General features: G+C 39.4%; 2 protein-coding genes across 2 annotated transcripts; both read left to right on the top strand.

Moving 5' to 3' along the window:
* The first annotated feature begins 712 nt into the window (after nt 1-712).
* LOC139710065 (IgGFc-binding protein-like) lies at nt 713-4,163 on the top strand. The gene is made up of 3 exons (XM_071622010.1): nt 713-773; nt 1,245-2,332; nt 3,855-4,163. The coding sequence occupies exons 1-3, from the start codon at nt 713-715 to the stop codon at nt 4,161-4,163; spliced, it is 1,458 nt and encodes a 485-aa protein (XP_071478111.1).
* A 1,480-nt stretch (nt 4,164-5,643) lies between these two features.
* On the top strand, nt 5,644-8,178 carry LOC139710064 (uncharacterized). Its single transcript, XM_071622009.1, has 3 exons — nt 5,644-5,975; nt 6,909-7,027; nt 7,948-8,178. Exons 1-3 carry the CDS (start codon nt 5,846-5,848, stop codon nt 8,176-8,178), a joined length of 480 nt encoding a protein of 159 aa, XP_071478110.1. The 5' UTR covers nt 5,644-5,845.
* Nucleotides 8,179-11,706: the final 3,528 nt, after the last annotated feature.

Here is an 11,706-nt window from a genome sequence, read left to right as displayed (position 1 = left end):
CGTTGAAGTTTATGTTATTTGACATTCTTTGAAGAATTCTTTACCCTTGTAAGTGCAGAAGCAAATTTTGCACACGGCACGCTCAATTACCGGCCGCGTCGTGCTTGCAAAAGCTCGCTATTGTGGGTGATAGTTTGAGGGACAATTCAGGAAAGTTTACCACTGCTTGATCCATACGGGTTTTTGTTGGTTTGTTTGTTTATCTATTTCTTTGTTTGTTTTAAACTCCATTTGGGAAGATGGCTGGATTGCCGCAAGACCAGCTATAGGTGGTCATCGAAGAGATCCAATTGGATAACGGTGATCCTGAGGTAGACCACTTATCCGGGTTATGCATCTTGCTTTTTATGACATCGCATCTCTTTATCATCGTCGTGCATACCAGGGTACAATATGAGTCAAATAACTTGCCAACATGTTGCTAAGTGTCACTGAACATTCACGTTGAATATGTGCTTTACTCGTTGTAGTAATTCAACGAATTCCTTAAAGTTTAAAAGATACAATGTTTCAATATCAGACAAAACATCAGAAACATCAGCTGACATCTCTTTATCCAGAACGGGTGTAGGCATCATACATATGATGGAAAATCTACATATTCTATGATACTTTTTTTACCATTTTTTTTCTTCAGACTATACTCGGATATATCCCACGTCTTGTTTGGTCCCACGCTACAGTGTAGGTGAACACACAGAGATCCGCTAACATGGAGATCACCCTGTTGACTAGATTTGTCGGCCTATTCAGCTTCTGTATCGTGATGAAAAGTAAGTCACCTTTTGAATTTCATTGATAACATTCGTATTTCTGACTGAACAAAGGTATATGATTATCGTTTTCACAGACCTAATACACAACTCTTTCGTCTTCGAATTTGCATGACTGCTTAGTTGGCTTCTCTCTCGAGTCTAAATCGCATGTTATTTGAGGTTTGACTGTTGGTGTAGTCACTTCAATATTCATTCGGTAATTAAGTTGTAGATACATATCATTCCATCATCTTCTTGTATTCTCCCAAAGTGGATATTTTTCATTCCTTATACATTGTTTTGAAGAAGAGGAATGACGTGAAAGCTGATTATGCACTCCGTAGACGTGTGCGTAATACCGGTATAAAGACTTTGCAGATTTAGATTTGTTTATTGCTGTATATTTATTCAGAAATGAATAATTAGTCATGATTCCACGTAATGCAATTTTTGGACGTTCTGAGACAGTCTTTTTTATCTTTATTTTAGGCACCAGCACTTTTGCCGCCGACAATGCCGGCCGGGAGTTTGTTTTCGCGTTTCCACCAAACTACGAGTTTCAGGAACCAGGCAACCTCAGACTTCTCATACATCCAACAGAACAGACAACACAGACGCTAATGAATGTGACCATAACATATCGAGGTACCTCCTATTCCTTGGCATTAGACCTCCGCTCGCCACCATATAATGTGTCGCTGCCCTCTGACCTTGCCCTTACAAGGATTTCCTGTTTAACGAACTCGACGGTAGTCGTACAAACAGACCACGACATCATCTTGGTGGCTGCGAACTTTGAAACTCGGTCGATGGATACGTTTGTGGTGCTTCCAACCTCTTATCTCGGCAAGGAGTACTTTGTCGCAACGACTCCGCAGCGAAACTCGTGGGCAATCTTGATTTCGGCGTCTTCCGAACCAGTGACGGTTGAGGTAGCTGTGAAATACCACGTTACATTTCTTGGTAAAGATTACAAGTCAGGAGACGTCATAAGGACCTCATTGAGTCCCTTTGAGACAATGCAGCTAGAGCCATTCGTAAACGAGAACTCGGTAACGCGAATCCTTGCAAACGCGTCGGTTTCGGTAACTGTTGGCTGCACGTGTGCCACAATCCCCAATGTCACAATCGGAGGATGCGATTTCATCGCCGAACACTTGGCCCCCTTCGATCGATGGGGGCAGTCCTTCGTACTGAGTCCATTCGTTAACCGGCAGAGTGGATACATGTATCAGGTGATATCCGGACGGAACAACACGAGGGTGTGGATCGGAGGAGATGTGCTAATCCTCCATATGGGAGAATACTACACACGAATCGTCACACGACAAGAAATGACGTCGGTTACATCGAATCATCCAATAATGGTTTTGCAGTACAGCATGGGTACGGAAAATGATCAAAGACCCGGTGATCCCGCTCTCCTCATGGTCCCCCATATGGATCAATTCAAGTCTTTCGCAGAATTTCCAATCATTGATTTCTCCTCTGCAGCAATCAACGACGTTTACGTCTCTGTCACCACGGATTGCAATGCGACAAGTGAAATCCTACTCAATAATAGTATCATCAATCAGGTGGGCCTCAGGGTTGACATTGAAGACATAATTTACCATTTGCAGAAGAAACAAAAACACAGAATTTTAGTGCTTCAAAACAGTTCTAAAATGTGAGTTAGGGATAGAAACAACCACTGTGAAAATTTGAATCCGTATAATCGATGTTAAGTATTGTTAGATACACTGCATGTGAACAATAGCTATAATAAGAATGTTTCCAGACTAGATTGTCTACAGTTACGGTTTAATGTGAAAAATACTGATAATAAATCTTCTTATATTGTAGGATGTTTTGAGATACAACTGACCTACACATATGCATTAAATGTGATATCTTGAACACCTTTTAAATCATTGCTCCCAAATGTAAACAGGACCTTTAACTTGTTTGTCCTTGACGATATAGCCCTATTTTCATGATACTCCTTAGTTCTTTAGATCACTCAAAACACACATTTTTTGAAAGATTCGCTCAAGCATTGCAGCAGCACCAAACATTTTTTTTTTTGGCAGAGATAAAGCACAACTTTAATATAACATTACATATAACTTAATTGGCATAAAGCAGGAAATACGGAAAGAAGTAAAACTAAGCAATGGCAACATATAGAGTATAATTTATTAAGGTATATGTTTAAAAAGTGCATAATATTGGGGACCGCGGCCGTCAGATGGTAAAACGGTCTATCTCGCAAATTGCTGTTCTGAGAAAAATGACTTTAAAGTTTAGAGGTTTGAGCTTTTTTAGGAGATGGGTATAATGCATTTTAGCAATGGAACAAGAAGAAGCATATTAAACACTGATAACTGAAGAATTTTGTGCTTATTTGGGGTTTTAAATACAAAATAAATGAGACTTTTGTGCAGATAGACTGTTTAACCACAGCACATTGTATACACTCCCGCTACACATCATAAGATGGTAAAATGGTCTATCTTCTAGATAGACCACAAACACTATATGTAAACTGGTCTAACTCGAAGATAGACCATTTTACCATCTGACAGCGATGATTTAAAAAATCTCAGTTTAGAAGGTTATATGGTTTACGTAAAAGATAGCTCGTTTTACCTCCAAACGATATTACCAACAATGGGCTAACTCAAAGATAGACCATTTTACCATCAAATCTGGAGGAAAAATACAAAAAAGTACCAAGATAGCGGAAATTATCTCTAAAACAAGACATGATGGGATTTTCTCCTATCGATAGCACCATTGGAAAGATCACCCTCACATGTCCCGGAAAGTTAATTTACCTCAAAAAGTCAAATTTTCGAGTTAGACCGTTTTACCATCTGACGGCCGCGCAGCGGGAAGGTGCAGTTCTGGCATGGTCTTGACTTTAACCCATTCTGTGTCAGGGGTTTTGGACACTTTTTAGAAGGCTGTGTGTTTTCATTGCCAATAGGCACTCAAAGCACACACACTGTTAAAAGTGCGATCTGGACACCACGTTAATTGCGCAGCCACATTACTCCTGTATTGCTGTTGCTTCTCTTTTATTCCAACTTTTCATTTTCTTTGTGGTGTACGTAGATTTCTTGGCTGGAAGAATACAGCGTCGAAACATGGAATCACAGGAATATGTGCACGGTATGGATGGCCGTAGAGGGTGGAGGATATGTGCTCCGTTCACGTGACAGCGGGGATGCAAACTCTCCGGTGGCGACATTCATGTCTCTCGTTTATGGCACTGGACACCGCATAGGTTTCATCTATACTGCAGGCAACTTTTTTGACGAATTAACCTGCTCAGATACAGGGGACACTCTAACCGGGAACGGGCAAGAAGTGGTCCCATGCCAGCGTCTCCAATCACGTAAGTTTTACTACGATGACATATGACAATGCCGGGCATTTTGCTAAGTGTACTTGACAGAAGGATCGAGAGGGAAATGCCAACCTGGCGATTCAGTCACAATACAAAAGAAAGGGGATCTTGACAGGAACTGCCAAACCTCCAAAAGTCCAAACAGAATAGTAAAAGGCAATCTGGTGAAGTCTACAAATACATAATAAATCATTTGAAACATCGGCATGATATAATTATTACCACATCACCTTTCCGGTAGTCTCCCTCCTCCTAAACCAGAAAGGGATATCATGAAGGCACTATGGCATTGTGAATAAGATTCTAGGCTTGAAATCGGATGACCCGAGTTCAAATCCCGTCAAGTGCCTATACATTCTGTATCCACACGCTTTTAAACACCGTGTCCCATCCGACCCAGATGTACAAATGGGAACCTTGGCAACGCTGTAGGATAATGCTAATGGCAGGGCCCTCTTGTGCAGCATTGATAAACTTGAGCACAGTGTGTACAGAGTCAACTGTTTGTTTTTTTGTTTGTTTGTTCATTTTCCATCTGAGAAGATGGGTGGATAGCCCATATTCAGCTATACGTTAAAGGGATAGTACAGTATTGGTGGAGATGAGAAATTGGGCTTTTGATTTTTTTGTGAGATACCAAGAAAACACTTATGATATAGTACAGAACATACCATTTTTAGAGGAATTCAAAGTTTATTTGATGAAAATCGGGTTTTGAATGACTGAAACATCGAAAAACAAAGTAAAACAAAGCTATCGTAATAAAGTGTGGGTCCCACACCTTATTAAAATCGCTCTTTTTTGGATATCTCAGTCATTTCAAAACCAAATTTCATCAAATAAACGTTGAATTCCTCATAGAATTACATGCTCTTTCATATTTCATAAGAGATTTCTCATTATCTCACCAAAAAATGTTCGAAACCTGAAATTAGGTCTCAACCAAAACTATACGATCCCTTTAAGCTGGTCTTCCATGGGGTCCAGTTGAATTTGTCTGAATACACTGGTGAAACAGATGGCCCATACAGTTCGACACTGTGATCACAGAGTTAACTGTGTGAATACACTGTGGAGACAGATGGTCTAATATGTTCGACACAGTGTGTTCACTGAGTCAACTGTGAATACAATTTGAATACACTGTGAACATAGTAATACTGTCGAACATTATCAGAGTATCTCCCCTGTAGGTCAGATCAATACTCTTAACATAATGGCTACAGTAGACCTTGTGCGTTCGTTAACATGAAATCAGATTTTCCCCCTGTTTTCCTAAAAACGAAATCATCGAAATATATGATTTCATTAACGATTGAAGCAGAATAATCATCAATCTCAAAAGAAATGTAATTCTCTTCCCCTTATTCAAAAGCAAAATGTATGTTTGATAGGTTAGACAAAACAAAATCTCGTAAATACTGGACTAGAGAAAATACGTGTGTATCACACCTTCCCTTATGTTCTTTTTCCAATGGTCACTTCATTCATTTATCAAGCGTGATTCAGCAAACATAAACAAGTATAGTAAGTGTATATCAATGAACCATATTCAATTCGTTATTCTCTAGCATCTATCACAGTACAAATCAGTCCCATTAACCAGGAGGTGAATAGGCTTGAGAGAATACAGCTGACATGTGCATTTAACAACGCGCTTTACTTCGAGTGGCAGAAGGACGGTGCCCCCATTCAAATGACGGCGATGCAGAGAACGTACTTCATCGAAGTCGTGTCGGTAGCTGATGTCGGCTACTACCAATGTCTTGGACGTGGAATACTCAACGACACTGCAGCTACCGCCTCGGCGGCGGTTGCAATAACAGGTAATAGCAGCTTTTACACCAAGGAGTGAACGAAAAACATGGATTGTGTATTAGTTCATTAACCACGGATGTGCTTTGAGTGCATTATTGGTACAGAAAACCAGTAGCATTGTGCACAGTGCCCAGAAGTCCCTGGCAGGAGAGAAGTCGTTTCATCCGGCATATTTTCGTTATAGACAGACATCAAATTTCTTTGATTCTCATTAACCAGTTTGCCTGATTCATTTCCAAGTGTTTTCGTATTATCATCCTCCATCCTCTCTTTCATTTAATCTATTCTGTGCGTGCACACTTGAAGGTATACATATATATATATATGATACATATGGCTACATTTGACTTATATTGGTTAAACATAAACCCAGAATCTATAACTAGGTGTAGGCCACGAGTTCGACAACCACGAATCATACAGCCCGTGAGTCATAGAGCCCAAGTTCGACACCAAGCAAATAAGGCCTAGAGCTATGAGTCCGACACTAAACAAACAAGGTCCACGAGTTTGACACTAAGTAAAAAAAAAGGCCCGCGAGACCGACACATTATTAAGCCCCTTGATTCAATGTCGACCTTGGGGTTCGTTTTTACTTACTGCCGAAATCTCGGGACTTTTTTTACTTAGTGTTGAACTCGTGGGCCTTGTTTGTCTAGGGTCACACTCATGGGCCTTACTTGCCTGGAGTTGAACCCATTGCTGTATGACTCATGGACTGTATGTCTCACGGACCTTTCTTAAATGTCGAAGTCGTGGGTGTGGGACTCGTGGGATAACCCCGTCTACCATAATTGAAATTGTTGCATTTTATTTTCAATCGGAATTAAACATTGCACTATTGAACCCGTCCTCAGCGATATGTCTTTGTATCGTATATACTGCGACTATTTTAAGCCAAGTAATAGGAACCATATAATTCTTATTTTGTTATACCTCAGATGTAATTCATGTGGCTGTCAGTAACCTAGTGTTCAACTACCAAGTAGGGCGCCCTCAAGAGCTGTCTGACCCGTCCTCTGAGACATACAGAAACCAGAGCGAGATCATCCGCGACTTCGTAAGCAGTTAACCTTTTTTATTTGATTTTAATTTGATTTGATTTATTTATTTTCTGTATGGCATTTTCTGTATTTTTATCAATATAATCAAACATAATTGTATACAAATATGATACTCATTATAACTATAGTTTCTACCATTTTAACAATTTTCATTACATATACATCTGTGACGTAATTGCAGCACATGTGTTATGAATTACCATACAGTTTTTTTAAAGAAAGATGAATATATATATATATAGTAAAAAATGTACTTAAAATTGATACATCAATGCAGTTGACTGTTTATTACACATCCATAAAGATACTGTACCTAAGATTGGGAATGGAGAGTAGACTATAATTCACCCCTCAACTGATCATGTCAGTACAGGCGTACTTATTTCATCTAACGTAGTCGGTGATGTGTCATCCAACTTTATTAACATCTTAATGATATATGTACGTATTTTGTGGGCAGATCGCCTAACGGTCTGGTCGGCCTTCAATAGGATTCAAAACAACCGACCAACAAATCGCCTATGTGGTATCTATTATAAAGGAGATCATAAAGATGAAACTATCAATGAACTCCAAACTACTTTCGTTGAATCTACAGAATCTAGGTATTCATTTCTTGTTACAACTGCGATTGCAGTGGACTGCTGTTTTAACGAAGTCCTTGGGACCGGCAGTTTTCTTTCCTACAGCTGTATGTCGAAATGTCGTTATAACCAAACAAATGACAATAGTAAAAACACAAAACAAAAACAAAAACAAAAACAAATAAACAAACAAGCATAAAGCGTGTAATGATGGGACCTGAATCTTTCACTTCGTTGTAACCGGAATTTCGTTAGAACCGTGTTCGTTTTAACGGCAGTGCACTCAATGAAATATTCCCTTATACTTTTCCTATTTTGATTCATGCTATAAGCTGGTAACTAACCTTGTACTCGCTGATGAGTTCGAAGATATGTCGACCTTCGTGGTCGTCTCCCGTCTCCGACCAGGAAGTGTCGTAGCCGACGTTGTCATTTACGTCAGCAGTGATGGGCGTTCCGCCACAGAACTTCAGCAGCAAATAAGCGACGCTCTCACCGTCATCGCTCGATCTTCCGACGGTCTTCTCAATATCTCACGAGTGACGGTATCAAGTCCATGTTAGTATGCACCGACGACGTAGCCATTTATGATGCATCTTAAACCATTAAGGGTGGGATTTCACGGAGCACGCGAACGATTTGCGAATGACGCGAATGGCAAAATCCAGCATTCGCATTTTAGTCTGCAAAAGATCGCCAAACAAACGTGAGGGTTCGGAAGCGTCGTCAATTGTTCGCGAATGTCGTTTTTACTTCGGCGAGAATTTCAAAAAAGTTTGAAATTTTTTGCGAACCTTTTCCGCACACTTAGTCGGGATTTGCTCGTGAATTGTTCTGGAAAATGTCTTTAAAGCTTCGTCATATGCGCAAGACCTTCGCAAGACACGCGCGATGTTCGCAAAATGTTTGTGAAACCCCAAACAGACTCCGAAACTTCGGAGAATGTCTCGCGTATGTTACGCGAAATCTGCGAAGTTTTTCCGATCATTTTACGACATAATAGCAAACTGTTCACGTACCTTTTGAGACATTCTCGCGAACGTTTAGCGCACGTTTGGGGGATGTACAGTGTATGCCCTGTACGTTTTCTACAAATAAAAATCGTAGCATACATCTAAACATAAAACAATTATTAACAACTATAGTAACAAAAGAAATTAAAGACTAGCAAAGAGAAAGAATATTTGATATACAAAAAAAAAATTGCAGAATACACTTAAAATCAATCTTAAGTATGTAAATTTCATTTGAACTATAGAGATTATGTGTTGGAGGAACTGCAAAAAAAAAATCAAATGCTTTACTAGTGGAGATACGTCCTAGGGGGGAAAAATGTAGGCAAACACACGATAGAGAAATGAGAGGAAAAGAAAGGAGAAATACAGGAAAGAAAAAAAATCAACTCAAGAAAGCTGTTTTGAGTTGATTTTTTTCTTGCTTCCACCTCTCTCCTTGCTACATTTTCTCCCATGATTATTGAAAATGTTTCATTGTTCGCATTTCCGTCGCGTGTTCTTCGTGTACGTAACATGCTGTACTTTAGCAATGATACACACGACAGTCGCACATACGTCGTGGGAACTTCGCACAAATTGCGCAAGAATAATTTTCGGCTTCATTGTCGGAAAACATTCGGAGAAAAACTTTTCCGAATGTTGGATTTTGTCATTCGCGTCCTTCGCAAATCGTTCGCGTGCTCCGTGAAATCCCACCCTAAGCCTTTTAATTATGATAAGATCACCTTGCACCGAAGAAGTGATTGTACATAAATAATATGCCTGCCACATGTTGTGTATTTATGTATAAGGTGCCTTGAAACACCAGCGTAAAAATAAAAGCGATGACACTTTTTATACGGTCAATACCATACTATAAACCTGCAAAGTATACAAAGACAGTTGGTGACAGAAAACCCTCCATTTTTGTTTTAAGGGACAGGGCAGTTATATCATGTTGGAAAGATACGCATAGTTCATAAAAACAATGTGACTTGCAAATAAAAGAGTAGAAAATAGAATCCACTGGAGAACCGTGACAGTTTATGTGGATCTTCTAAAGTTTACCGCAATTTGATTCTAGAATCTCCCTATAGGCACATTCCATTTGTTCTCTGCAGGTAAAATAGTATTGCCACAGAATAATAATCCGACAATGTAGATTTGGGTCGAAATACAGGGTGTCCAAAAAATTGATACAATTTCAAAACAGCCCCCATCTCCATTAAAGGAATACTGAATTCTTGGGAAATCTGTATATATATTAGGTGGAGGTCTCTTCGGTCATATGGAAAGAATAAGTCTGGAAACATTTCATGTTTGGGTGAGCACTGCCCACTTTTGTAAAAGATATTGAAAAAAAAAATGCTGCGCAGGAATTAACTATTTGGCTGCTGAGGTAGGATAGACCTGTGCCTGCGAGTGCCCCTACAACAAAATGGTAGTTTTGGTCTAGGAAATATGGCATGAATGTTTCGGAGTGGAGCAAAATGCTAGATATTGACCTACGACAATGAAAATCATCTAACAGTTTTTGTCATTAATATAATTCGTGACAAGTTTAAAAGTGTATAGTTTTATTTGAGACACCCTGTATAGCAATACCTGGATGACATGTGTCTTGTGTGCTTCCATTGATCGGAATGCTGTGCTTTATAATCTTCCACGTTTCATTTTTTGCACATATCTAACATAATGTTCTATCTTCAAATATTGGAAAACAAGGCAATTGTGAAACGCTCAAGAGTTTCCTTTCAACATGTTCAAACGCCTTTGATATGAACGTTGACGACATAGGGCCTATGATATATATATATATATATATATATATATATATATATATATATATATAAAGATACGATATTTGACAGATTGATTAAAGGAAAATATAAACCTTCCCATCAAACGTTTAACATAACAATGTACAAAAGGGGAAGCTAACTAAACAACTGCAATTGTGCTATTGGGGTATAATGTTCTTTAAAAGTTAAAGATAATGACTCGATTTTTTTCCAGTGATCTGTTACCCATCAAAGTGGTCGACCGAATATGGCGAAGTGTCTTTTAGACAAGGAGAACTAGGATCCATGACGTCGTCCACTAACATCTGTCCATACTACACTTCAAATGGTATTTACCAGTCTTTTGAAAACGTGTTTCTTTACTTGGATAGACTGTAAGAAGTATAGGCTTTTTTCTCTTTTAGTCACAGTTTTCTCAATTTTAATCTTCTCTTGTTATACTTTTTTATCTCTCTTTCTCAAGTATATTTTCATTAGTTTTCTATTTTCCTTCCTTCAATGTGCATAGAGACATTATTTTATATGTATTTGTGTGCGTGTGTGTGTGTGTGTGTGTATGTGTGATATGCGCCCTTTTATGGTTTAAGTAGCATTTTTTTTTTGTAGTGTGTATTTCTCATTGAAATAGATTTCCTTTCTGTATCACACAGAGATAGCTATTTTCAACAACAGCAGAAGGGGCATTTACTGCAAAGCTGGCCCGAGGTCATCCCACAAGCCCAACACCCACGAGTCATACACTCTACGAGTCACACAGTCCCGAATCTTACGGCCCACGAGTACGACATTGAAAAAAAAAGGGTCCATGAGTCATACAACCCATGAGCTCGACACTACTCAAAAAGACCCAAAAGACCGACGAGACCAACACTGCGTACATTAAACACCGTGAAATTATAATGTTGGGCTCGTGGGCCTTTTTGGCCTAGTGCCAGACCCGTGCGCCTTGTTTGCCTGGTATATCGTACTCATGAATCTATTTTTGGACTGGTGGACCGTATAGCTCGTGGGCCCGTTTTATCGAGCCCATCATTTAGTGTGTATATACCTTAGTGTTGACCTTGCGGACTGTATGATTCGTGGGTTGTATGATAGTGGGCTGTATCACTCGATCGTGGGTGTCGGCCTCGTGACGTGCACCCGGCTGGCCCTTGCTACACTCCTACACAATTGCATCAATGCAAGAACTCCCCTTTTTCGCTAAGGAATATGCGCCCTCGATGCTTGATGCTCATACCTACTTACCTCCCCATTTCATTTGAGTATATGCTCATAATCACAAAGAAATATCACA

The sequence above is a fragment of the Diadema antillarum genome, unplaced genomic scaffold, assembly GCF_040938485.1.
Source record: "Diadema antillarum isolate AM-2024a unplaced genomic scaffold, OU_Dant_1.0 seq00001496_RagTag, whole genome shotgun sequence".
NCBI classification, from domain to species: Eukaryota; Metazoa; Echinodermata; class Echinoidea; order Diadematoida; family Diadematidae; genus Diadema; species Diadema antillarum.
The sequence above is the reverse complement of the archived record's forward strand: the minus strand, read 5'-3'. Positions and strand labels throughout refer to the sequence as shown.